At 34.0% G+C, this 26,624-nt stretch overlaps 1 protein-coding gene across 3 annotated transcripts in view; it reads right to left on the reverse strand.

Moving 5' to 3' along the window:
- The window catches only part of THEMIS (thymocyte selection associated), a 210,582-nt gene that overhangs the window by 143,013 nt on the left and 40,945 nt on the right, over positions 1-26,624 (reverse strand). The window contains exon 2 of one of the 3 annotated variants that reach the window (XM_008007111.3): positions 24,049-24,207. The exons of 1 other annotated variant lie outside the window; for it this stretch is intronic. In XM_008007111.3, the coding sequence (XP_008005302.2) occupies positions 24,049-24,207 (159 nt within the window). Of the gene's footprint in view, positions 1-980; positions 19,460-24,048; positions 24,208-26,624 lie in introns of those variants that run through there. One more of the 3 variants, XM_073022452.1, reaches the window with a different exon arrangement.

Consider the following 26,624-nt stretch of genomic DNA (forward strand, 5'->3'; position numbering starts at 1 on the left):
GAAATTTGTTTAGAAATTTACAAGTTTGAAAACTTTTTCATATGCATCATTTATCCTTACAATAATCTTTTGAGGACAATCAAAGAAATATTATTACTATAGGGGGATATGAAAATAGTTGCAATTTTTACAACTGGTAGTCATAGCTCTGGAATCTCAATCTGAACTTTGACATCCAAGTTTTGCATCCTGCCACAAGCCAGACTTGCCTCCCTGTTGCATGTATGACTTACAAGGACATTGCTCATGAGAAGAACATGTTTATAGGTCTTACCAACCAGCCCTCTCTTTATATGGATCAGCCTTCCCCAGATGCCACAGTGTGAGAAGAACAATAATGATCTCCTCATCCTACTTTGAAGGCTTTGATGGGTTATTTCATGCACACCATTTCAATCTAAAGATGAATAGAGATACTTGAGCTAGAACTTCTAATGGAAACACTGGATTTGGGGTAATCTTGAAAAAGATACATTTGTAGAATATACCAACCTAAAAATTGTCTTGGGAATGTAACGCAATGATAGAAAAGCCACAGAAACATGTGAAATGAGAATTATATATGACAAATATATAATAACAAGGATGTTCAGGTCGGTATATTCCACAAATCCATCAAAGCAAAACGTTCAAAACCCTCAAAGTATTGGAATATAAAATAACAATGTCTGAACTGAGAAGAGTCTCCAGATTTTGATGTCAATTATAGATCATTGAACATCATCAACTAATGAGTGACTCCAACTGTTTTCATAGAAGAGTCTTCAAGAGCAGAAATAAGCAGTGTGGGGGAAGTCAAAGTTTGTGATAAAGAAATGATACACAGTAACTTAACAGTATTTGGGAGGGCAGAACATATGTCAAACATGGTGATGAAGTTTCTTAAAATGTTGAGGGAAACTAAGTGAAACTATAGAATGCTTATGTTCACATGTCTTTACATTAATAACTGATTTGGGGCCAGGCGTGGTGGGTCTCACCTGTAATCCCGGCACTTTGGGAGACCAAGGAGGGCAAATAATTTCAGGTCAAGAGTTCAAGGCCAGCCTGGCCAATATGGTGAAACCCCGTCTCCACTAAAAATACAAAAAAAAAAATAAAATAAAAATAACTGGGTGTGTGGTGCGTGCCTGTAGTCCCAGCTGCTAGGGAGACCGAGGCAGGAGAATTGCTTGAACCTAGAAGACAAAGGTTGCTGTGAGCTGAGATCATGTCACTGCACTCCAGCCTGGGCAACAGAGTGAGACTCCATCTCAAAATAAGAATAGTAATAATGATAATAATTGAATTGAAACTATCTGCAATAGCTACTAATAGGTTTTCATATTTATTTTACCTGCAGAGGTAAAAGAATATATTGTAAAATCTTTCAATTCATTTTTACCTCTTTGGTTCAACCATTGCATGGGGAAAACAAACAAATTTTCCTAGTAACATTTAAACTCCTTGAAAGGAATGACTGCAAAACCTAACACATTTGGGATACTTAACAAATAATGTATTAATAATGTTAGCTCTTAAGATCAAATGATATAATCTGATATCTAGGCCTAAAGCTTTATTATAATCATAGCTTATTAATAAATGTGCCACACATCATGCACATACTTGTTCATGTTAAAACTTCCTCTCTCCCAGGAAGAGAGAGTAATAGACCTAGGATGAGGAGAGAGAATGTGAGAAATTGTTATTTTCATAACCTTGCTGGCAACACAGCTCCCTGGATGCTCATTAGTTCTGCAGAGCACTCCTCCTCGGGTTTTGAGAAGACACATAGAGGTATGAGGGCTAGAAAGAAACTCCACAGACCTTAGGCACCCCCAAACCTCTCACAAAGCGTTGTTAAGAAGATTTTCAGAATAACACATATTTGCTGTTTCTAGCCCTAGGTGATTTTAGGTAGTAGAATTTTCAGGATTCCTGGCCCTAGGTGCTTTTGGGCAGTGTAGAACTTTCAGGATAAAGGGAACACAACTAGAGTGCGGTGGTTAAGATTATGGCTTTCCAATTCCTATTAGCCTGGGTTTTAATTCTGGCCTCAGTCGCTTCCTTCATGTGTAAACTTCGGAATTCAAAGTCTCATGGCTACAATTTCCTTTTTCATAAAATGAGAAAAATTCTATCACTTATCACATAAAGTCATTGTGATGATTAAATAAGCTAATATAGGTAACATGATTAGATAGTACTTAACACCTAGTAAGCACCAAATGATTAAAAACATAGTGTTTATTAAATCTCCTCATTTGCCTTTACTCTTGGATTCTAAGCCATTGTAGGATGGTTATAAGGTCAGAAAAATTAGTACCTAAGGAAGTTCAATGCCAGCGAGGACAAACGAGATATTCTAGTCTGGATCAAAATCGAGATAACAAAATATATGGAATCTACAGCTCAGCATCTGGCACAGATTGAACAAAAATTTCCAGCAATGATAATTTCCACAGATTTCACCAGCATGTTTGAATATGGAAATGAGCTTCAGGTGACCACTTTAGGTGGACTGCCTTTGGAGAAATATTTCCAGGTTGCTTTGAGGAGCTTGTCTGACCCCATGCTTTGATAAATTACTTAGGATTTAACCATCATAATTTTATGCCCATAATGAGCAGATTATAGGGAGAATAAAAGATGTAAGCACATTTTAAATGCAAATATTATGCTGCTTGTTGTTATTCACAAAGTATACATTATACACAGTTACTGAAGTTCCCTTGAACAAAGGAAACAGCAAAATGCCAAGGCATTTTTGAAAATGTATTTTATCCATGACTCTGAAAGGTAGCTGAAGCCAACTAAGGGAGTACTATACCCTCCCTCTGTTTTAATGATCTTAATTTTGTTAATGGAATGTTATTAGAAAGAGTTTGGGAGCCATGTGGAGCTGATTGTGTTGTTCAGTATTGATGTTGCCTGCAAATTAAATGTACCTAAGTAGCCACCTGTTTATGCTCATGATTATGTAAAGCCCCATATGTTTCTCTCTCTACACATGGGAGGTAAATATTGAAAAAATTATTCTGGTGTGAAGGGTGAAAACAGCAGCAATTCTTCTATAACTGTCAACATATGCTATGGTGTTTCCTTGTAACATTGTGCTTTGTCTGACATATTTGCTGATTTTTACCATGCAGTGTTCAAAAAATCTGTTACCCATGGTTATACAAAACAATTAAAAATCAGTTTACATTAAATTCAAATTAGGAAAAGGTATAATTTCCCGATGTAACCATAAGTATTAAATGAACATCAGGGCTTAGGATTTAAATAGATTTTGATTTGCACAATAAAGAAAACTAAATTTTTGTTATTCTAAATTCACCAGCATAAGAAGAAGGAACATTTTCTCTCTAAGCACATTATTTTGGTTCCATATTACTAGGCAATAAAAACTAATTTCAATAGCATGAATTTGAAAATGCCGCCTAAAATCGGCAGTGGGCTCCTGAACTGGCTAACCCACCACTATCCCAGTGGATTTGACTTGGAAAGGAGCTTACTGGCCCCTGACAGTCCTCTCTGGAAGCTTTGACCTGGTACCTGGTCCGCAGGAACTCCTGAATAGCTCTGAAATGAATTTCTTCAGAGCACTGGGGGATCTTGTGTGGGTAACTCCTGTGGAACTGCCTCAAAACTATTCAGAGATGGGCCCAGACAGTCGCTTCCAGGAAAAATCACAGCGTTTGGAGCTGCTATTGTTGATCACTTTAGACATTGAAGATAAACAAATTGGAGTTTTCCAAGGTTTGTGTTTGATTAAGAGGGGCTTAAATGCTGGCTGTCTAGCAGCCCTGGACATGGCCGTCCCTGATCTTCCATTATAAAGTATACACAAAAAGACACCAAAAATGATAGAAAATGATGAAAACTTATCACATCATCAAAAACTAAGAATAATAGACCAACTACTGCAAAATGCCAGAAGGAAGTTACTTCCTAATAAGGAGAATAGAGCTGCAATGAGAAAATTCAAGGCCTACCCATGCTGGGGCTCATGAAAAGAGGAGCTCCTCCAAATTTTTAAAAGATTATAATAATGAGAAAAACAATGTTAACACTGTTATTGTGTTATGTGCCATGGTCTGTAGTAAGCTAATTTCCTTATTTAATTTATTTGATCCTCTGAAGAATTTTGTGAGGTAAATACTATTAATGTTTTCCCTACTTTATAAATGAGAAAATTGTTAAATCAAAGCACCGAAACACACCAAGGAACCCAGCCTAAATTTTTATTTGTGTGTTTGTGTTTCTCTGTGTGTATGTGTGTAGTGTATGTATATATGTATGCATATATTTACATATATTCTGAAAAAAATTTAACAAATTTAAAATAAAATTAAAATCACTCATTCTCACTGGACTGAAACAGCTGCTTTTAAAATTCTGAACTTTTTAACTTGATAAATATAGAGAGAGATAAAAATGTTTTAAGCAATGTCAAAAACTTTACTATAGACACTTCATTTGAATCCTACTTGTCTCATTTAATACTGAATCCCAAATAAACCCCATGCTTTAGAATATTTTTCACAAATATAGTTGTTAATAGATGAATATGTTGTAAGGAATATATCATAATTTACCTGATTCCTCACTGTTGGGCATTTAAGTTGATTCTATTATTTTACTATTATAAATGATTCTAAAATGATTATTTCTTTGGAGTTAATTCTGACAAATTGAAGCACTGAGTTAAAGCTTTAAACATTATAAAGGCTCTTTTCTCAGCAGAGTACTGGTTCCAGGATGGCAGAACCAAGACTAAGTGTACCTGTGTCATTAATCATTATTTCTGTACATGCTTAAGATGTAGATGGAATTCAAAATATATTACATATATTTTCAAAGAAGCTACTCAATCTATTATCAAATTTATTTTCAGGAAGGATACACTCCTCAGTTAGGTTTAAGAGTGATCCTTTGATAATATTTTCCCAACTTCATTATTGCAAAAGCTTAGCTAGCTATATAGGTGGAAAACTTGTTATTGTGTTAGTACAAACTGATATCTACATAATTATAAACATTTGAATTTCTTCTAAGCTCTGTTCATTTTCCTATTAGTGTTCTACCAGAATTTTTATTGATTTTTGTTTTTCATTTTAGTGACATTTAGTCTTAAAAATTGAGTTATTTTCCTTTGTTATTAAACATTTCTTCCTTTATGACAGAAAATTTCATTTTATGTATTCAAATATATTGTTACTTTATGGTTTTATATTTACAACTTGAAAGTTGTTTCAAATATAGACATAAGATAGTTTTCCTCAAAATTTAATGTTTTCATCTATTTCAAATTTCTTTTGCTATCTGGTATAATGTTGATGATCCAATTTGATCTATTGTTTGTTACATTATTAACTGTACTAGAACAATGTACTAAATAATTCTTCCTTTAAACCCAACTGTGTGGTAAAAACTTTATCAAACAGAAAATAATACTCTACATTAAAGTCTGTTTCTGGGCTATAAACAAATGCTTAAGTGCATGGCACTGGAGTCAAATTAAAAACATTGCTATGACACTTCTACAACTACTAGTACAATTGTTGTTAAAGTAATTTATTAATGCGGTTTTTGATTTTCTTAACCAACATATAGTACCATTTATTTTAATTTTGTATCAGGCATTAATGTTGGCAGGACAAGTACTCCCTCTTTATCTTATTTTTAAAATATTTGCTTGAATATCTTCACTTGTTTATTCTCCCAAGTGATTTTTACAATTACTCTCTCAAGAGGCAACATAATAATAATGATGATTATAATATGGAAAGTTTATTCTGCAATATGTTGAATATAAATTAATTCACGTGCAATTGATATATTTATAATATTCAGTTTTCTGATTCAAGCACATAAGTCTGTTTATTTTTAATAAATAAACTTGCGTAATACTTTTTAAATAAATAAATGAGTTAAAGTTATAAAATATGTTACCCTTATATATTCTAAGTGCTTATAAATGGGAAATTAATACTATATGTATTCTTATAAGGAAGAATATATTCCTTTACGTACCTACAGTTGTTTTACGTATTTGTTCATCATGTCGTGTTACCAAGTTTCAATATTTTGTCTCATTTGATACTCTGTTTTCCTGGGTAATGTTACTATTTGCAAATAATTATTATCACCTCTTCTTTTAAATTTTCAATTTGTTTGAGGGAGAGTCTTGCTTTCACCCAGGCTGGAGTGTAGTGGTGGAGTCATAGATCACTGCAGCCTCAAACTCCTGGGTTCATGCCATCCTCCCACCTAAGCCTTTCAAAGAGCTGGGATTACAGGCATGAGCCACTATGCCCAACCAATTAACAACTCATTTCTAAAAGTTTTTAAATTCATTCATTTCTGGCCATATTTACTTACAATTCTAGAAAGAAGTTACATAGGTCAAAACAAACACCTTTATAAGAACAACTCTTCCCTTTCATCACTCACCTAAGCACAGCACATCTTGGTTCCCCTACCTAACTACAGGGCATCGTTGACAGTGTGACCCTCTGCTAGGTCTGTCAGGCCCTGTCATTTTCAAGGATGCTGAAGATTTAAAATTTCATGTTTCTAAAAAAATGGAGACAGGGATACTAAAAGCCATTGAATTGTATATTTTAAACAGGTGAATGTTGTTATGTGGAAATTGTTATAATGCTATTAACTCAAAAAAATGAGATGGGAAACACAAACAATTAAGTCACACCCTCAAAAAAGCAGTTAGATTGGCCCTCTCAAAAGTTCCTGGTTGGAATGCAAATTAGCAGAGCCTTTATGAAATGTGATTGACAATATGTATCAGATCTTTAAAAGCATTTTTCCTTCTATGTATATAAGATTATTGTAATAGTCAGAAATGCAGACAAAATTTTAGTTTAAAAGGCTGTTCATCACAGTACAAATTGTATAAATGGCCATGTTCAGGATGGATTGAATAAATTACAGAATATGCATATGAGGGACTATTATCTAGAAAATAAAAATTATGCTTTGAAGAATATTTAATGACACAGGCAAGTCCTCAGAATAAGATTCTTTTCCCCATTATACTAAAACATGTGTCTATATGTATGCACGTGTACAATGCACTGGAAAACAACAGAAATAAATGTATCTAACATTAATGCTGGATGACTCTGGTGATGATATTATAGTGAGTTTTATATACTTCCCTGCATTTTCTCCCATTTTCTAATTGTCTACAAGATGCACGTGTTACTCGTAAAACACAAAAACAAATACATCTTATAGCTTTAGAACTTGGGTTCTTTATCTTCACACAAAATCCTGCACATGAATGTTTATAGCAGCCTTATTCATAATTGCCAAAGCTTGGAAGTAATCACGATGTCCTTCAGTAGGTGAATGGATAAACTGTGGCATATCCAGACAATGAAATATTACTTGACGCTAAAAAGAAATGACTTATTACATCATGAAAAGCCATGTAAGAACCTTAAATACATATTAGTAAGTGAAAGAAGTCAATCTTTAAAGGCTACACACTATATGATTCCAACTATATGATGCTCTGAAAAAGGCAAAATATGGAGACAGGAAAAGCATCAGTAGTTACCAGGGGTTCGAGAAGAGAGGGGAATGAGTAGGCAAAGCACAAAGGATTTTTAGGGTGGGTTCTATCAAAGTAGATACGTGTCATTCTACGTTTATCAAAACCCATCTAATGTACAACACCAAAAGTGAACCCAAATATAAAACTTTGATGTGTCAATGAAGGTTCACACTTACAACAAGTGTACCACTCTAGTGTTGCGTGTTGGTGGTGGGGGAGGCTGCCATGCATGGTGCATTGGAGGTCAGGAAGTATAGGGAAACTCTGCTTACATTCCAATGGCAGAAACTCTAAATACCCAAAATATGACTGTGTATAGTTATAGAAATGTGCTCTACCAATGTTCAGTTAAGATGCAAGAAACAGAAGATCCAATTGTTTAAGGGCAATCTGGTTCCTCTCATGAGAGTCCTTCCCTGCTGGTACTGTTACGGTAACATCATAAAAAGCTTTTAGAATTGTGCCTGTAAGAAAGAGGGATGGTAAGGACCAGGAGAGATGAGATAGATTTTAGAAGATGGAAATAAAACATTAATACCAGGAAAATTTATAGAACAGCACCAGCTGTGGAACAGTCTCCTTTAAAATGATCTTTCTGACAGAATTCTGATCTGATATTAAAATGCACATAGGTGAGTAACAGAATAATTTCAGCCTAGAACTGCAAAATCTGTTTGTCTTTTGGCTAATATATATGGTAGTTATCCAAAGACCAAGGATTCAGAGAAATAATCTGATCATGTACTAAAAAGCAAGATAAAAAATATTAGGCCAAGAAACAGACCTTAAAATTACTTTAAAAACCTGAATTTATTTTGCACACTGATTAATTCATTTTCTTGCATAGTTTATACAAAATACTCCTTTTTGTCAAGGAAAAGATGTTGTAAGGTAGACACAGCTGAGTTTACTTTGCTTAAGTGAGCACAGTGGGAAATAGGTACCTTAAGGGAACTTGACCCAGAAAATTTGGAAAAGCAGCCCCTGATTCCTTGGATAGTGATTTATCTAAAAGGCAGGGAGCTTTATTTAGAGCTGCTCTGAGTCATGTTTTATCATAATATCCAGATGGAAAAACAGTAGCAACTTCTGACTTACATTCCCTGCTTCTTTTAACAAAAGTCCCTAAAAAACAGAAGGTTTAAAGGTTATTTAAAGTTAGGAAATGTATATTTTTTTTGCGTAATAATTTTCCTATCAGGTCCTTTAAAACTTGTGTTTTAGTCAAATAAAAAAATCAGCTACAGTCATAAAATAGTTAAGGATGAAAGATTGATCATTTCAATAGTAGATGAAAATACAATGAATGATGATTGAATGTAATACATATTTTCTGTTAATGCAGTATATAATTCTCCAAATGAAACAATGGTCATTGTTAACGTGTTACAATTAACAATGTTAATATATTACATATTACCTGGGCATAAGGAACAGACTTTATAAATTTTAGCCATTTATCCTTAATTAATTTCTTACAGAAACAATTCTATTCATTCAATTTCTGTCATAAGTTATTTTAATACTTTTCTGAATTTTTCACATGTATAATAAAGATGATTTTTTTTAAGTCTTACGGCTTAAGGGATATAGTCATATTGGAAGAGAATTCTCCGTGGCATTTCTATACGCCTCGGGAGCTAGAGGAGCAGGCTTCTTTTCAACTAGTATAAAAATGAAAGAGACTATCTCCCTCCCCAGAGACATTCTAGGATAGTAAAGTCTTTCTCCTCGCCTCAAAGGAATTATTTTACATTCCAGGGTAATAAATATAATTTTTCATGGTGGGCAAAGGTTGGTAGTTTGCCAGCAACCCCTTGTATGTTTGGGGCTTGTAAGTTCAGGGTTCCCCAATTACATGTTCAGCAATCCCCTGTGTCACCTTGGGGGTCTTGGGGGTCAAAGTCAACCTCTGAGATATGAAGCTTATGCTGCCTGCTGTGCACCTCGGGCTCACTGTCTCCTTAGTGATGTAATTCGTGGAAGAGTGGTATTAGTCTAGTAGCTGCCTGGCTGCTTAAGAGTTTCTTGACAACTTGATAGATAAAATCCTTGTATCTGGTAGAAATTAATTTAAGTAGGAAGCACGGCCCGAAGCTTGTTTTTAATACATGGTTTAAATCCATGAAACATATGAAAGAAATTTTATATTTAGTGAATTTAGTAAATTTTCTAACATTCATCTAAAAATTTCTGTTTCCTCTTGTTCTAGCAGTGATATTAGTTCAAATCTTTTTAACATTACAATCCTACTATATACAGTAGAAAAATTCCTTATTATGGCATTGATGTTAATTGACAAAAATATCACCTCTTTTTTTTTATGATTAAGCAAGAAGTGCTTCAGAACACAAACCTGGATCTATACATACTGTTCAGATCTGTTATTTCCAATAGAGTACCGTTAATGTAGCCATTGTGCTGAGCATTTGAAATGTGGCTACTTGAATTAGGACAGTCTAAATTGAGATGTACTATAAGTGGAAAATATATATCAGATTTTAAAGGGTTCGCATGAAAAGAATATAAAATATCTCAATAATTTTATATCAATAAGTTGTTGAAAGTATAATATCCTAGATACACATTTTTAAATAAAACATATTAAAATTAATGTCACCTTTCTTTTTTAACTTTTAAAGATTTCTGTGCTAGGTAGCCTCCAAGATGGTACCCAGTTATTTCTCCCTCCTGGTAGTCACACCCTTGTTCAGTCCCCTCCCAGACTGTACTAGCATTGAACTGTCTGATCAAAAGAGTATAGTAGAAGTGATGGTATGTCACTTGTGAGATTAGGCCATAGAAGACTGGTTTCAGTCTTGGGCTTGCTCTCACTCTTAGAACACTAAGTTAGTGAGAACCGTATGGAGAGGACCATGTGGTAAAAACTGAAGCCTCCCAGAACAGTCATGTGAATGAACTTGGAAATGGATCTCCAAATCACAGTCAAGTTTACAAAGACTCCATTCCCTGCCTACAGCTTCACTACAACTTCATGAAAGACCCTGAGGCAGAACTACAGCATCTAAAGCACTCCCGATTCCTCACCCTCATAAATTATGTGAGATAATAAATGTTCATTGCTTTAAGTTTCTGAATTTAGACACAACTTATTATGAACATTTACATAAGTAGTAAATGTGGATATTGAACATTTAAAATCACATATGAGGTTCATATTATATTTTTATTAGACAGTGCTAGGGCAGACTCAGCATAACCACTTGCTATGTGATTTTGGGCAAATTACTTGGTGATTCTGTTTTCTCATCTGTAAAGTCTGAATTCAATTAGTATTTATATATACATAAAAGTATTTAGAAAAGTTTTATATGTAAAAGTATTAAGAACAATGTCTGGCACATCATTTATATCTTCATTTGAGTGTGTGTTATGGACAGGATAGGGTAAAGGGTAGTAGAGGATGTTCCATCTCAAGTATTTCTTCACGTGTGCTACCTCCTGAAACAAAATTCCTACACAGCAACAAAATTCATAGAGTATGGTCTAAATATTAAAACAGAAAAATGTCTTTATCCGGCCTTGTAATTTTAAGGGTGGTTTTATAGATGCAACTACAGTCTTCCTTGACCATATCATTTAGAGACAAAAGTGAACTTGCTCTTTGGGGGAAAAAAAAAAAAAAATCCGTGTTCATCATAAAAATAGTATTGAAACACTCTCAGGCTATTTCTCATGACTAAGAGAATACATGTATTATTCATGCTTCATAACACTCTGAAAGGGGGACAAGTCTTTCCAGGAGGTAATCCAGAAATTTGGAACTTCACTGTAAACCACACATGACATGATTTACCAATCTATGCAGGTAATGCAATCAACTACCGAATAGGATATATTTTTGTTGTTTGGCCAGATTGGCATGTTTTCTAGCTCATAAAATGAACAGCTAGAAGGGCTGTTTTCTAAAAGAACAAGTTGTGCTTCTAAAGCAGTATGTTTTGTTTCGTTCATTACTGAAATGATTGCTTATTATTTTAAAATATTTAAACATTTTTGAGGTGACAAAAGAGACATATGGAAATAAAATATTAATATAGGATGCAACCAGTGGTGTATATATTTGGAGTGTAGTTCCCCATTCGCATTTTAGTTAAAATAAATAAATAAATAAATAAATAAATAAAGCCTCCAGTTTGTCCCCTGAAAGTGTGCTTGTCAAACTCTGAAAACCTTTACCTTCTTGACATTTTCTTGAGCTTTCATTTGCTGAAACTGCATCTACAAAGCTATGTTTATTGGTCAAAGGCTGGGTATCTTTCCTCAGTAGATTTTCTTTTTTTACAAAGAAGTAATTCTGTGCACTCTTGCCAAAGTATTTTCATCTTCAATACTTTTAAATTATCATAAAATTGAGGATATATGAGTTTATATACTTTAATACAGAAGAGCAGGTCAATCTTTTTCAAAACTCTAAAAACTAACCCAAGAATTGGAGCAATCTGGGAAGCATTTATTGAAGAAAAATGGCTGAATCTTGGTAAGAACAGCAAAGTTTGTGGCACTTTAACTTGTATTCTCATTCTCTCCTCCCCCACACTCAGGTCCACAGTAACCTTGAAAACTAACAACCTATAATCATGAAAAAATCATAATCCTGACAGTCACAGGAGAAAATAGTAAGAGACTGAAGTATCTTCAAAGCTCAATCCCAGAGAATTGTTATTATTCAACATATCTGGTGGCTCTCTGGAAGATCATACTTGCATTGTTGTCTCTTTGATCTCAGTTTGAACTCATTATTGGGGAAAGGCTTTTCCTCAGAGCAGTTGCCAAAAATAATAAAAGAAAATTGTTTAACTTTTGTGGCTACCTGCACTGGTGGGGAAAAAAATAATAGGCTAACCCAAAAGCTTAAAAAGAATATCTGGGAAATGAGATGTCCATAAGGACATTGAAAATTTCCAACATACTCCTAAGAATCCAGAAGTCACATCAGTAATTTTAAACACATGCCCAGGACTGTTTGCATACTCAAGAAAGACCCACGCAAGCCCTTACCTCTCAATTCTGGCTGACTGCAGCTCTTCCTGAGCCCAAATTCAAGGCTAAGCTAGAATTTTCAATTGCCTGACTGAATGCTGACAGAATGGTCCCAAATGAACAACAGAGTCCTTCAACACATACTGAAAACATTGTTTCAATTGTGTAAGTTAATCTCTGTTCAGACATCAGTTGTCCACTAAGCTAACTAAGCAGGGACTTCTGTGGCCACACATGATGGAGAATGCAGACTTTACAGATTTAGTTAAGAAAATTCACTAAACAAACAACTACTAATAGCAGCAAGTCCTGGGAAAAGGAAACAATTTGATTATACAATTGCCACATGATATCATTTAAAATATCCAGTTTCAAACAAAAATTATGAGAATGCAAAGGAACAAGAAAGTATGACCTGTACACAGTGGGGGAGGGCAAGTAATCAATAGAAGCTGTCCCTGCAGAGCGAGGTTCACCAAGAAAAGAAGAGAGAAGATTTAAATAAGCTCAATTAAAAATGAAATTGGAGATATTACAACCGATACCACATAAATACAAAAGATCATTCAAAGCTACTATGAACACCTTTACATGCATGAACTAGAAAAATCCAGAGGAATTGGATAAATACCTGGAAATATACAATCCTCTTAGATTAAATCACAAAGAAATAGAAACCCTGAGCAGATCAATAACAAGCAGTGAGATTGAACCTGTAATTTAAAAACTGCCAACCCAAAAAAGTCCAGGGCCAGAGAGATTCACAGCTGAATTCTACCAGATGTTCCAAGAAGAATTACAACCGATCCTACTGAAACTACTCCAAAAAATAGAGAAAGATGGAATCCTCCCTAAGCATTCTATGAAATCAGTATCACCCCAACACCAAAACCAGGAAAGGCCATAACAAAAAAAGAAAGCTACAGATAAAAATCCCTGAATATAGATGCAAAAATTCTCAACTAAATATTAGCTAACCAAATCTAAGCATATCAAAAAGATAATACATCATTATCATATGGGTTTCATCCCAGGGATACAGAGACAGTTTAACATACAAAAGTAAACAAATGTGACACATCACATAGACAGAATTAAAAACATAAATCACATAATCGTCTCAATAGATGTGGAAAAAGCATTTGATAAAATTCAGCATCCCTTTATGATAAAAACCCTCAATAAAATAGGCATAGAAGGGACTTAACTGAATATAATAAAAGCCGTATATGACAAACTCACAGCCAACATCACACTGAATGGGGAAAAGTTGAAAGTACTCCCACTGAGAACTGGAACAAGACAAGGTTGCCAACTTTCACCACTTCTCTTTAACATAGTATTGGAAGTCCTAGCCAGAACAATTAGACAAGAGAAAGAAATAAAGGTCATCCAAATTGGAAAAGAGGAAGGCAAACTGTTGCTATTTGCCAATGATATGATTGCACATCCAGAAAAACCTAAAGACTCATCCAAAAAGCTCCTAGATCTGATAAACAAATTTAGCGAAGTCTCAGGTTACAAAATCAATGTATACAAGTCAGTAGCACTGCTTTATACCATCAATGACAAAGCTGAGAATCAAACCAAGAGCTCAATCCCTTTACAATGGCTGCAAAAGGAACCAAAACAAAAACAAAAACCAACCTTACATTTTAACCAAGGAGGTGAAAGAACTGTACAAAGAAAACTAAAACACACTGTTAAAAGAAATCATAGATAACACAAACAAATGGAAACACAGCCCATGTTCACAGATGGGAAGAGTCAATATTGTTAAAATGATCAAACTGCCCAAAGGAATCTACAGATTCAATGCAATTCCCAACAAAATACTACTATCGTTCTTCACAGAACTAGAAAAAGCAATCCTAAAATTAATATGGAACCAAAAAAGAGCCCACATAGCCAAAGCAATACTAACCAAAAATAACAAATATGGAGGCATCACATTACTCAATTTCAAATTATACTACAAGACTATAGTCACCAAAACAACATGGTACTTGTATGAAAATATTCACATAGACCAATGGAACAGAATACAGAATCCAAAAATAAAGCCACTCACAGTCAAGTGATCATCAACAAAGCATACAAAAACATAAATTAGGGAAAGGACACCCTATTCAATAAATGGCGCTGGAAATACTGGCAATCCATATGTATGAGAATGAAACTGGATCCCCATTTCTCACATTATACAAAAATCAACTCAAGATGGATCAAAGATTTAAATCTACGACCTGAAACCATAAAAATTCTAGAAGATAACATCAGAAAAATTCTTCTGGACATGAGCTTAGGCAAATAATTCATGACTAAGACACCAAAAGAAAATGCCACCAAAATAAATAAATGGGACCAAATTAAACTGAAGAACTTCCACACAGCAAAAGAAATAAGCAGCAGAGTAAACAGACAACCCCCAGAGTGGGAGAAAATATTTGCAAACTATGCATCCAACCAAGGACTAATATCTAGAATCTACAAAGAACTCAAACAAATAAGCAAGAAGTAAACTAATAACCCCACCAAAAAGTAGGCAAATGACATGAATAGACATTTCTCAAAAGACTATACACATATGAACAACAAACATATGAAAAATGCCCAACATAACTAATAATCAAGGAAATGCAAATTAAAACCACAATGAAATACCACCTTACTCCTGAAAGAAAGGCCATAATTAAAAAATCAAAAAAAAAATAAATGATAGATTTTGGCATAAATCTAGTGAAAAGGGAACACTTTTACACTGCTGATGAGAATGTAAATTAGTAAAATCACTGTGGATAATAGTATGGAGATTCCTTAAAGAACTAAAAGTAGAACAATCCGGCAATTCCATTACTACGTATCTACTCAAAGGAAGAAAGTCATTATATGAAAAAGACACATGCATACACATGCTTATAACAGCACAATTCACAATTGCAAAGATATGGAACTGACCTAACTGTCCATCAACCAACAAGTGGATTTAAAAATGTAGTTGATACCCACCATGGAATACTACTCATCCTTAAAAAGAAATGAAATAATGTCTTTTGCAGCAACTTGGATGGAGTTGGATGCAATTAGTCTAACTGCAATAACTCAGGAATGAAAAAACAAATATCATATGTTCTCACTTATAAATAGGAGCTAAGCTACAAGGACACAAAGGCATAAGAGTGATAAATGGACTTTGGGGACTTAGCAGGGAAGGTTGGGAGGGGGTGAAGGATTAAAAGACTACATATTGGGTACAGTGTTCACTGCTTTGTTGACGGGTGCACTAAAATCTCAGAAGTCACCACTAAAGAACTTCTCCATGTTATCAAAAACTACTTGTACTCCCAAATCTATGGAAATAACAATAATAATAATAATAATAACATAAACCATCTCTAAGGAAGCCCAGATATCAGACTTACTAGAGAAGAAAAACTTAAATTAGCTATTTTAAATATATGCAAAGAACTAAAAAAAAAATCACGTCTACATAACTAGAACAAAAGTATGAAAATTATGTCTTACCAAATAGTTAATCTAAATCAAATGTGAAGAAAATTCAATCGAGATTATACCTTCAGAGGCAGAATAAAAAGTATAAAGAAAAGAACAGAGTCTCAAAGACCTATGGATCACCATAAAGCATAAGAATATATGAATAATAGGATTCCTAAAAGGCGAGAGGAGAGAGAGAGGTATAGAAAGAATATATAAAAAAACTAATGACAAAAATTTTCAAAATTTGATGAAAAACAATCTACACGTTCAAGAAACTTCATATACTTCAAGTAGACTAAACCCAGAGATTCATGCCTAGACCACAAGATGATCAAATGGTTGAAAATCAAAGACAGCCTTGGAATCAACCCAAATGCCCACCAATGATAGACTGAATAAAGAAAATGTGGTACATACATACCATGGAATACTATGCAGTCATAAAAAATAACAAGATCACTTTGCAGGGTCATAGATAGAGCTGGAAGCCATTATCCTTAACAAACTAACACAGGAACAGAAAACCAAACACCAGATGTTCTCGCTTATAAGTGGGAACTGAGCAATGAGACCACATGGACACAGAGAGGGCAGCAACACACACTGGGGGCTTTTGGGGGTATTGGGGGTATTGGGGGAGGAAAAACATCAGGATAAATAGCTAATGCATGTTGGGCTTAATACCTAGGTGATGGGTTGATAGATGCAGCAAACTGCCATGGAACACGTTTACCTATGTAACAAACCTACATGTCCCGCACGTGTATACCAGAACTTAAAAAGAAAAAAAATTAAATTTTAAAAAAAGGAAAACAAAAATCAAATGCAAATGAAAAACTTTGAATATAGCAAAATAGAAACCATTCATCATGTACAAGATATCCTCAATAAGATTAAAAGCCAATTTTTACTCAGAAACTATGGAGGCCAAAAGCAGTAGGATGAGATATTTAGAATGCTGAAAGAAAAAGCCTATCAACCAAGAATTCTCTATTCAAGAAAACTGTCCTCTAAAACTTAAGGAGAAATTAAGAAATTTCTAGATAAATAAAAACTGAGAAAGTGTGACACTGTCAAACCTTCCCTACAAGAAATAGTAAAGCAAATCATTCAGGCTGAAATAAAAGGACACAAGACAGAACTCTCTTCCATATGAAGAAATAAAGAATATTAATAAAGATAACTACAGAGGTAAATATAAAAGACAGTTTAAATACATAGTCTTGTTTGAAAATCTTTTGTCCTACCTGATTTAAAATTGCATAAATAACAATTACAAATCTATGTTTATGGGCACAACACATCTGTCAATAGAACAAAAACTTAGAGAACAGTAAAGAGAAATACGTGAATCCACTATTGTAACTGGAGACTTTAACATCCCGTTATAGACATGAAAAGATCCAGCAGGCAGAAAAACTAAGGGTACAGTTGAACTCAACAGAAACACCAATGAACTGGATATAATGGACATCTATAGATGACGTCATCCAACCAACCACACCAGATTACACTTTCTTCTCAGGCTCACCTGGATATTCACCAAGATAGACCACATTCTAAGCCATAAAGCACACTTATAGTTGGAAATTTTAAACAACATACTTCTCAATAAACCATTGATTAAAGACAAAATCTCAAGAGAAATGTTTAAAATGTTTTAAACTCACTGAGAATAAAAATATAACATCAAAATGTGTGGAAAACAGAGAAGGCTGTGCTTAGAGGGAAATCTATAGCATCAAATGTATATACTAGAAAAGAAAAAAATATGTAAAAATCAATAATCTAAACTTCCACCTTAAGAAACTTGAAAAACAAGAGCAAATTACATCCTAAGTAAGCAGAAAAAATAAAAATAAAAATTAGAGCAGTAATAATGCAACTGAAAGCAGCGAACCAACAAAGAAAATCAACAAAACTTCAAGCTGTTTATTTGAAAAGATCAATAAAATAGATGTGCTTCTTGCCAGGCTAACTAAGCTAAAAGGAGCGTAGACACAAATTTTTAAATCAAAAACGAAAGGGGGCATCATTACAAATCCAATGGACATTAAAAGGATAATAAAGGAATACCAGGGGCAACTCTATGCCCGCAAGTTTGATAACCTGTATGAAATAAGCCAACTCCTCAAAAGATACAATCTGCTAAAACTCACACAAGAAGAAATACACAATTTGAATAGGACTATTCCTATTAAATAAATTGAATAAATAATTAATAACCTCCCACAACAAAACACACCAGGCCTATATGGATTCCCTGGTAAATTCTAACAAATATTTAGGGAAGAAATTACACACATTTTTACAACGTCTTCTGGAAAATATTAACAGAGGGAATAGTCCCTAACTCATTCTATGAGGCCAGCATTATCCTAATACCAAAACCAGGCACATGTGTTATAAGAAAACATCTCTCATTAACATAAATGGAAAAACTCTCAACCAAGTAGTATCAAATCAAAGCCAAGGATACATAGAAAAAATTATACACCACAGTTAAGTGGGTTTTATCCATATTTGTGTAAGGATGGCTTAACATTCAAAAATTAATTAATGTAATTCATCACATCAACAGGCAAAAGAAAAAAATAATCACCCGATCATATCAATATATGCATAAAAATTATTTGACAAAATTCAACATCCATTCATGATTTTAAAAAAACCTCTCAGCAAATTAGAAATAAAAGTTTCCTCAATTTGATAAATAACATCTTTTAAAAAAATCATATAGTTGACATCTTACTTCATGTTGAGAAGTTAGAACTTTTCAGCTAAGATCAGGAACAAAGCTAGCATGGCGCCTCTTACCACTCCTTTTTAATATTGTACTAGAAGTCCTAACAAATGGAATAAGACAAGAAAAGGAAATGAAAGGGATATTGATTGGGAAGGATAAAATAAAATTGTCTTTGTTCACAGGTAAAATGATTGTCTATGTAGAAAATCTGAAAAAAATCATTAAAAACCTCCTAGAAGTAGTAAGTAATTATAGCAAAGTTACACTTGGAATAAATGATAAAGTAAAGCAAGTTTACAAGACATAAGTTTGATACAGAAGTCATTTTCCTATATGCCAGCAATAAAGAAGAAAATTTGAAATTTAAAATGCAATACTGCCGGGCATCATGATTCACGCCTGTAATCCCAGCACTTTGGGAGGCCAAGGTGGGTGGATCACGAGGTCAGGAGTTCGAGATCAGCCTGGCCAACATGATGAAACCTCATCTTTACTAAACATACAAAAATTAGTTGGTTGTGGTGGCAGGCGCCAGTAGTCCCAGCTACTTGGGAGGCTGAGGCAGGAGAATTACTTGAACCCAGGAGGTGGAGGTTGCAGTGAACGAGATTGCAGCACTGCATTCCAGCCTGGGCAACAGAGCGAGGCTCTGTCTCAAAAAAAAAAAAAAAAAAAAAAAAAACCATTTACATTATCATCCCCCCCAATAAAATACTTAGATATAAATCTAGCAAAATATGTACAAGTTCAACATGAGGAAGACTGTAACATTCTGATGAGAAACATCGAAAACTGAAATAATGAAGAGATATTTTATGTTCATCCATAGAAAGATTCAACATTGTCAAGATGTTAGTTATTCCAAACTAGATCTATAGATTAAATACAATCTCAGTAAAAATCCCAGCAAATTATTTTGTGGATATTAACTAATTCTCTAATCTATATGGAGATGCAAAAGCCACAGAATAGCCAACACCATTTTGAAGGAGAAAAACAAGTTTAAAGGACTGGCACTACCTGATGTCAAGACTTACTACCAAGCAACAGTGATCAAGGCAGTGTGGTATTGGTGAAAGAATAAACAAAGAGATTAATGCAACAGAATGGAGAGCCCAGGAGTAGTCTCATGCTAATATGGTTAACTGGTTTATGACAAAGGAAAAGGAAATACAATAGAAGTAAAGATACTCTTTTGAACAGACGATGCTAGAACAAGTGGATGCCCATATGCAAAGAAATGAATCCAGGCACATAGTTTATGCCCTTAATAAAAATTAACTCAAAATGAATCACAGTCCTAAATGTAAAATGCAGAATTCTTAGACAATAACATAGGAGAAAACCTAGATAACCTTGGATTTAGTGGTGACTTTTAGATTCAACACCAAAGGCACAATCCATGAAAGAAAGAATTGATAACCTAGACTTCATTAAAACTAAAAACTTCTCTGCTAATGATACTCTCAAAAGCATGAGAAGACAAGCCACAGAATGGGAGAAAATATTTGCAAGAGGCAAATCTGATAAAGACTGTTACCCAAAATATGCAAAGAATTATTGAAACATAACAAGAAAAACAAGAACCCAATTTAAAAAAAATAAGCAAAAGGAACCTAAAGTATAATTTAAAAAAAAAAGTTTAAGATATTGGAAAAATAAAGAGGTGCAGAAAATGCTAAATTCACCAAAAAAAAAAAAAAAGAAAAAAAAAGAAAAAAAAAGAGCAAAAGACTTGAACACCAAAGATGTACTGATAGCAAACAAGCATATGAAAAGCACATCCTGAATACATGCCATCAGGGCATTGCAAATTAAAACAATGATACCATAAGTGTCTCCTTATAAAATGTCCCAAATCCAAAATATTGACAAAGTCAAATAGCAGTGAGGATGTGGAACAAAATAAACTCTCATTTATTTTTTGGGGGAATGCAAAATAGTACAGCTACTTTGGAATATAGTTTGGCAGTTTCTTTAAACTAAACATACTCTTACTATACAGTCCAGCAATCACACTCCTTGGTATTTACCCAAAGGAGTTCAAAACATAACCTACCTTAAATGTGCTCAGAACACTTACATTAGCCTGCAGTTAGTAAAAGCAAAATTCAAAATTTGATGTATGCTTTCTATGGAATGCATATTGCTTTTGCATCATTGTAAACTTGAAAAAATATAATCATGTCATCATAAGTCGGGGACTGTCTGTAGTTTGAAAGTAAAAGAATGAAAGATGAGAGATCTTGCAAATATTAACTGAAAGAAAACTGGAATGACTATATTAATACCAGATAAAATAGACTTTAAAACAAAAATTGCTACTAGAGCCAAAAGATATTATATAATGGTAAAAGGATCACTCTATCAAGAAGAGATAAGAATTACAAATACATATACCCCTATCATCAGAGCCCCCAAATACATGAAGCAAAAGCTGACAGAATTGAAGGGAAAATAAACAATTCAACAATAGTAGATGGAAACATCAACACTTCACTTTCAATAACGACTAAAACTAGATAGAAGATACACAAAGAAATAGAAGACTTGAACAACACACATAAACCAACAGACATCTGTAGAACACTTACCCAACAAAAATAGAATATACTTTCTTCTCAAGTGAATACAGAACATTCTCTAGATCATATATTAGTCTAAAAAAAAAGTCTCACTAAATTTAAAAGGACTGAGTCATACAAAATATGTCATCTGACCATAATACAATAAAATTAGAAATCAATATCAAAAGGAAATTTGGGAAATTCACAAATAAGGAAGAATGTTTTAAAATACTATTTGACTTTTTAAGTTGAAAATCTAATTGGAAACTTAAATAGTTTTAAATATAGCATAAATAAGAGATGCGGCTATTAAAATTTTTGAATAATATTAGTGTCCTTGATTTCTATCTTTCTCACTAGTGCCCATGTAGAAGAATTATCCCTGTATCTGGGATCCCTTTCGTCATTATCTAGGAGTTCTCTTTGAAAAAAGAAACTATACCCTAACCAGTGCCAATCATTTTACCCTTCCATTTTCACCCTATTCTTTTCAATAAAATTGTTTTATAAACATCATTTTCAAATTGTTACTTAATAGATGCAAGATTATCATGCCAATTGGAAGTTCAAAAGAATATTCTAAATGGCAACTCCCCAAGTTAAACTGTTAGCCAAAAACTAAGTGTTTGCACCATTCTAATAAGAAAAACTCTTTCTACCAAAAGATTCTAGTCATTTTAACTTACTATTTATTATGTTCATCTTTTTCTAAATACCTTGGGGATTATTGCAATAAATAAGATTCAGATTCTGCCCTCAGCAACCCTGTGATCTATTAGACAAATGGTGGTAGTCAGACAAGTACACAAATAACCTCAATTACATGCAAAATGTGACAAATGCAATGATTAAGGCACGAAAGACTATAGTGACTTAAAAAGGGAATTGTTACATCTAATTAGAGTACTTAAGAGAGGCATCTTATAAAGTAATGGTTCTCAACACTGGCTGCTCATTAGTATCACACTGGGAGCTTTCAGAAACCTTGATGACCAGACTTTGCCACAGAGCAAACAAATCAGAATATCTCATGTAAGTGGCCTGAACATCAGAATTTTTTAAAGCTTCCTGGGTGATTCTAATGTGCAGCCAAATTTGAGAATCATTGTTATAAAAGACAAGTAAGAAAGACATAGAATTGAACAACGTGTAAAGTTTCACTTGAAAGGGAACTGGATACTAGAGCACTTGAAAAAATCCTCACTTCAATATAACTAATATATTTTCATTCTTCCAACTTCAGCTCAATTAAAACATCCCTAAAAAGCTTTTCCTGACTCCTCCAATGATAGTCATAATATCTTAAAAATGGTAGTAAAACTTTTTAATGCACTGACACTTTTTAATGCACCTTGCAGTATGTCATGTACCATTCTAAGCACTAAATATATGTCAATACGTAGCCCTCCCAATAATGCTAGGAGATAGATAGTATTATTATTCCCATTTTACATGAAAGGAAGGTAAATAACTTGTCAAAGTTATCCAGCTAAGAAGTAGCAGAGCTGGGATTCAAGTACAATGGCTCCAGAATCCCTGTTCTGAAACACAACCAACTATAGTCTGATATTCCTTTTCAAGCCCCACAAAGGACAGAGTATACTTCCATCGCACCATGAAACATATTATATTGTAAAGGTTTGTGAGATTTTTCTCTTCTACTAGTCATTCATTCATTCCTCCAGTTAACAATTACTGAGCACACACTCAATTTTGCCAAAAATTATGCTTGGTTTTTGAATCAGAAATACAAAATCACATGTTCATATTTCATGTCAAGGAGTTTTAGTCTAGAGCAGAGTTCAGCAAACTACAGTTGATGAGTCAAATCCTGCTTGCCACTTGTTTTTGTAAATAAAGATTTATGGAGCCATAGCTGTGCTCATTGGTTTATGTATTATCCAGAGCTGCTTTCGTGCTACAACACAAATAGCATAGTGAAATAGGTGTGACAGAGACCCTCTGGCCACAAAGTCTAAAAGATTTACTATCTGGCTCTTTATAAAAAAATGTTTGCCAACTCCTAGTGTAAAAAATATGACAAATGAGGAAGTCATCAATGACTATCCAATGAGGTGTATGCTATGAGGCCCAAGATACTGTGGGAACATAAAAGAGAAATCTAGATTAGGTTAGAGGGTCAGCAAAAGTCTTCTAGATGGCATGATACTTGAGTTAGTTTTGGAAGGCTGAGTAGAGTCAATTAGATAAAAAAAGACCAGGGAGACTTTTCAGTAATATTACACAGGCAAGGTCAACGGTGATCCAAGGAGCCAGAGTAATGACAGTAAGAATAGCAAACAGGGTGGATATGCTTAAATGATATTACTTAGTTCTACAGAATTTATGAAAATATATCTTTGATTTCTTGGTTCTCATTATTTAGCACAACTAGCGGTGTGTATAGATTTGGAACTCACTAAATGTTTGTTAACCAAAAAGATTACTTCTTAAGTACAAGATAAACATCTTTCACTTTAAAAAAGGAGAAAATAGTTGCCTTCCATTTGTTCTTAAAATGATCAAACTATAACAATTCTGGATTTTTTTCACCCATTGTCCTAGAGTGAAAAAAAGACCATTTTTTTCTTGTTTTCAGTTGTGTATATATGCATCATATTAACAATAGAGTTGTACAAATGATAAGTGGTTGCAATATGCTGTACCTGGAAAATTCATAGGCAGTTCAAATGGCTGTAAAGACTCACAACCTTCCATCTGCTCACAAATTTCAGCTATGATCTTCTTAATTTTGAGACCAGTAATTTTAATCACTTCTCCTGTTGAAAAACAGCATTCATTTCCAAACATTTCATAAATAGAGCCTAAAAGGAAAGAAAAGTTAAAACAGCTTTTTAAAAAGAAAACAGTGAAAAACAAAGTAGACTCAAAAGCTTAATATAAAGTGTTTTAATTCAGTTCCTGTCTTAGCTACCTACTAAACAGGAATCTAATCAAGCTTGGCAAAATGGACAGCATAGACCAGAAAAATATTAGATTTTCACTTTTTCCACTGGGCCAAGTATAAATAATCTTATTTTCTTTATTTTTGTAAATTGAATTTATGGTTTCCTCAGCACCCTTAGCTCATCTTACCATGGTCAAACTACAAACATATCTCCCACTACTGAGATTATTGATCTGTTTTTACTGGGTCACAAAATTAAGCTTATATGACTCAACAATGATCTAAGTAACAACTGCAAACAAGGTTGTCATACAATCGGATATGAAAAGACAGAGGGTTGCACACTAGGGCTTCATATTAACAGGATCATATTTATTTATTAGATCTGGTTCTCTTCATTAGCATGAAAGTAAAACTTTTTGCCCATATTTATCTGTTGGTTTTTGACAAGCTAGAAACCATTCTGAATATCTTTATGGCGATAGGGGGCAGACCAACCCAGAGAAACTGAAAAGCTTCATTTTAGGATTTCAGTCTCCTTCTTGACAAAATTTTTATCATAGGTGCTACAGCTAAGTTTTCATTCACTTATTTTCCTTTAATATTCCCTGACGGAAGGACAGTGAGTAGTAAAATAACCAGCAGATGAGCAACAGGCAAGAGCAGAGGCAAAAATTCTGGATAATCTACCCCCAGTGAAAAGGAAACAACCTAAAAACGACATCTCTGGCATATTATTGCTTTACAATTCAACACTAAACTTAAGGCTGGTATATAGAGCTGTGAGCTTTTATATATATCAATTGTTCCTGACCTCCAAAATGGTTTGCGTTGCCTTTGCCATACTAAATGTAAAGTATATGAGCACAGCATTTTAGGTTTGCTAATTTGTTTTCTGAATTTTTCTGTATTGAACCACCTCCTCATAGAATTGTTCCTGATATACAGCATGCACCTAAAACGTTTTTATGGCATTAATGGTTGTCAGAAAAGTCATTAAGCCTGACATCCAATGTAGATCTAACATCAACTCTGAGGTCATACCAGAGTCCCAGTAGGTGACAGGGCACACTCAAATTAGAATAATTTCAGGAGGCTTATCATAGGGGCCATCTTTAAAAAGTGGCACAGACAGTTCTAAGCAACCAAAGGAAACAAATGTCCTGACCTCACTCTTCTCCAAAGGCATCCCATTAACCAAATTCTGCCAGAAGCCAGAGGACAAGCGAGCTGCTAATGTCCCCACAGAAGTCAGTCTCCCAGGCAGAGTGGGTATGAAAATCCAGCACACCCACATTACTGTCCATATCTTAGCAAGAAGTACTTTTGCAGACAAGAAGAATACATCTAAAGAATACATCTTAAAGATAATCTATCCATTCCTCAAGCTTTGAGTACATATTTCCATAACCCTCTCCTTGTCTCATACTATTCCCTTAACTACACATGTGCTCGTATTTTCATTAACTTTAATACATAGTGTTATCAGCAGGCTCAAGTCCTTTGTGGAACAAATTGAGATATTAAAAATACTAATAAATCCACAGTAACATTTTCCTCCAATTGACTCTGAATGGTTATTTGCTATGATCCTCATTTGGCAATTAATCACATACTAACATTTTATATCTTTAGTATTATCTCAGCCTGTACTTAACTTTTTATGTTTGTTTTTATGACTCCCAATTCAATTTTAAACTTCATGAGATGAAATATCGCATTACATTCTTGTATGACTACAACACATCAACTTCCCCTCTTCATTCATTCAACAAACTTTGATTAAAAAAAAAAAAAAAAAAACCTACTATGTTGTTTATTGGCAAAAGGAATCAGAGATAAAAATTGCTTCCCCCCAGAAGCATTGTCTTGAAGGGAAAGAACAATTAAGGAGACAATTGCGACAGATTATGAGAAAAGTGTAATAAAGGAAATACAGGGCATTGTGGGAGTATACTGAAGGCATTTAATCATGCAATTACATGAAAAAGAGACTACAGAAGGATTTATGGAGGAGATGGCGGCAGATTTGAGTTTTAAAGGAAGAGTCAGAGGACACCAGGACAGGCAGAGGAAATAGTATTTGAAAAGGTACTGACGTGTGAAAGAGCCTGATACATTCTGGAAACTTCAAATTCTTTGTTATGTCTAAAATGTAAAGTAAGAAAGAGGAAGTGGTAAAAACAGAGACTAGAGAAGTAGAGGGAGTCCAGATGGTTCAGAGCATTCATTATTTATTCATTATCAATAAATAAAAAAGCAATTCAAAGTCTGAAGCAACCTCAAAGTCAGATAATCTACAATTCCAGTTATCATGGTCCAAGAACACATTTA

This window comes from Chlorocebus sabaeus, chromosome 13 (genome assembly GCF_047675955.1).
Source record: "Chlorocebus sabaeus isolate Y175 chromosome 13, mChlSab1.0.hap1, whole genome shotgun sequence".
NCBI lineage: Eukaryota > Metazoa > Chordata > Mammalia > Primates > Cercopithecidae > Chlorocebus > Chlorocebus sabaeus.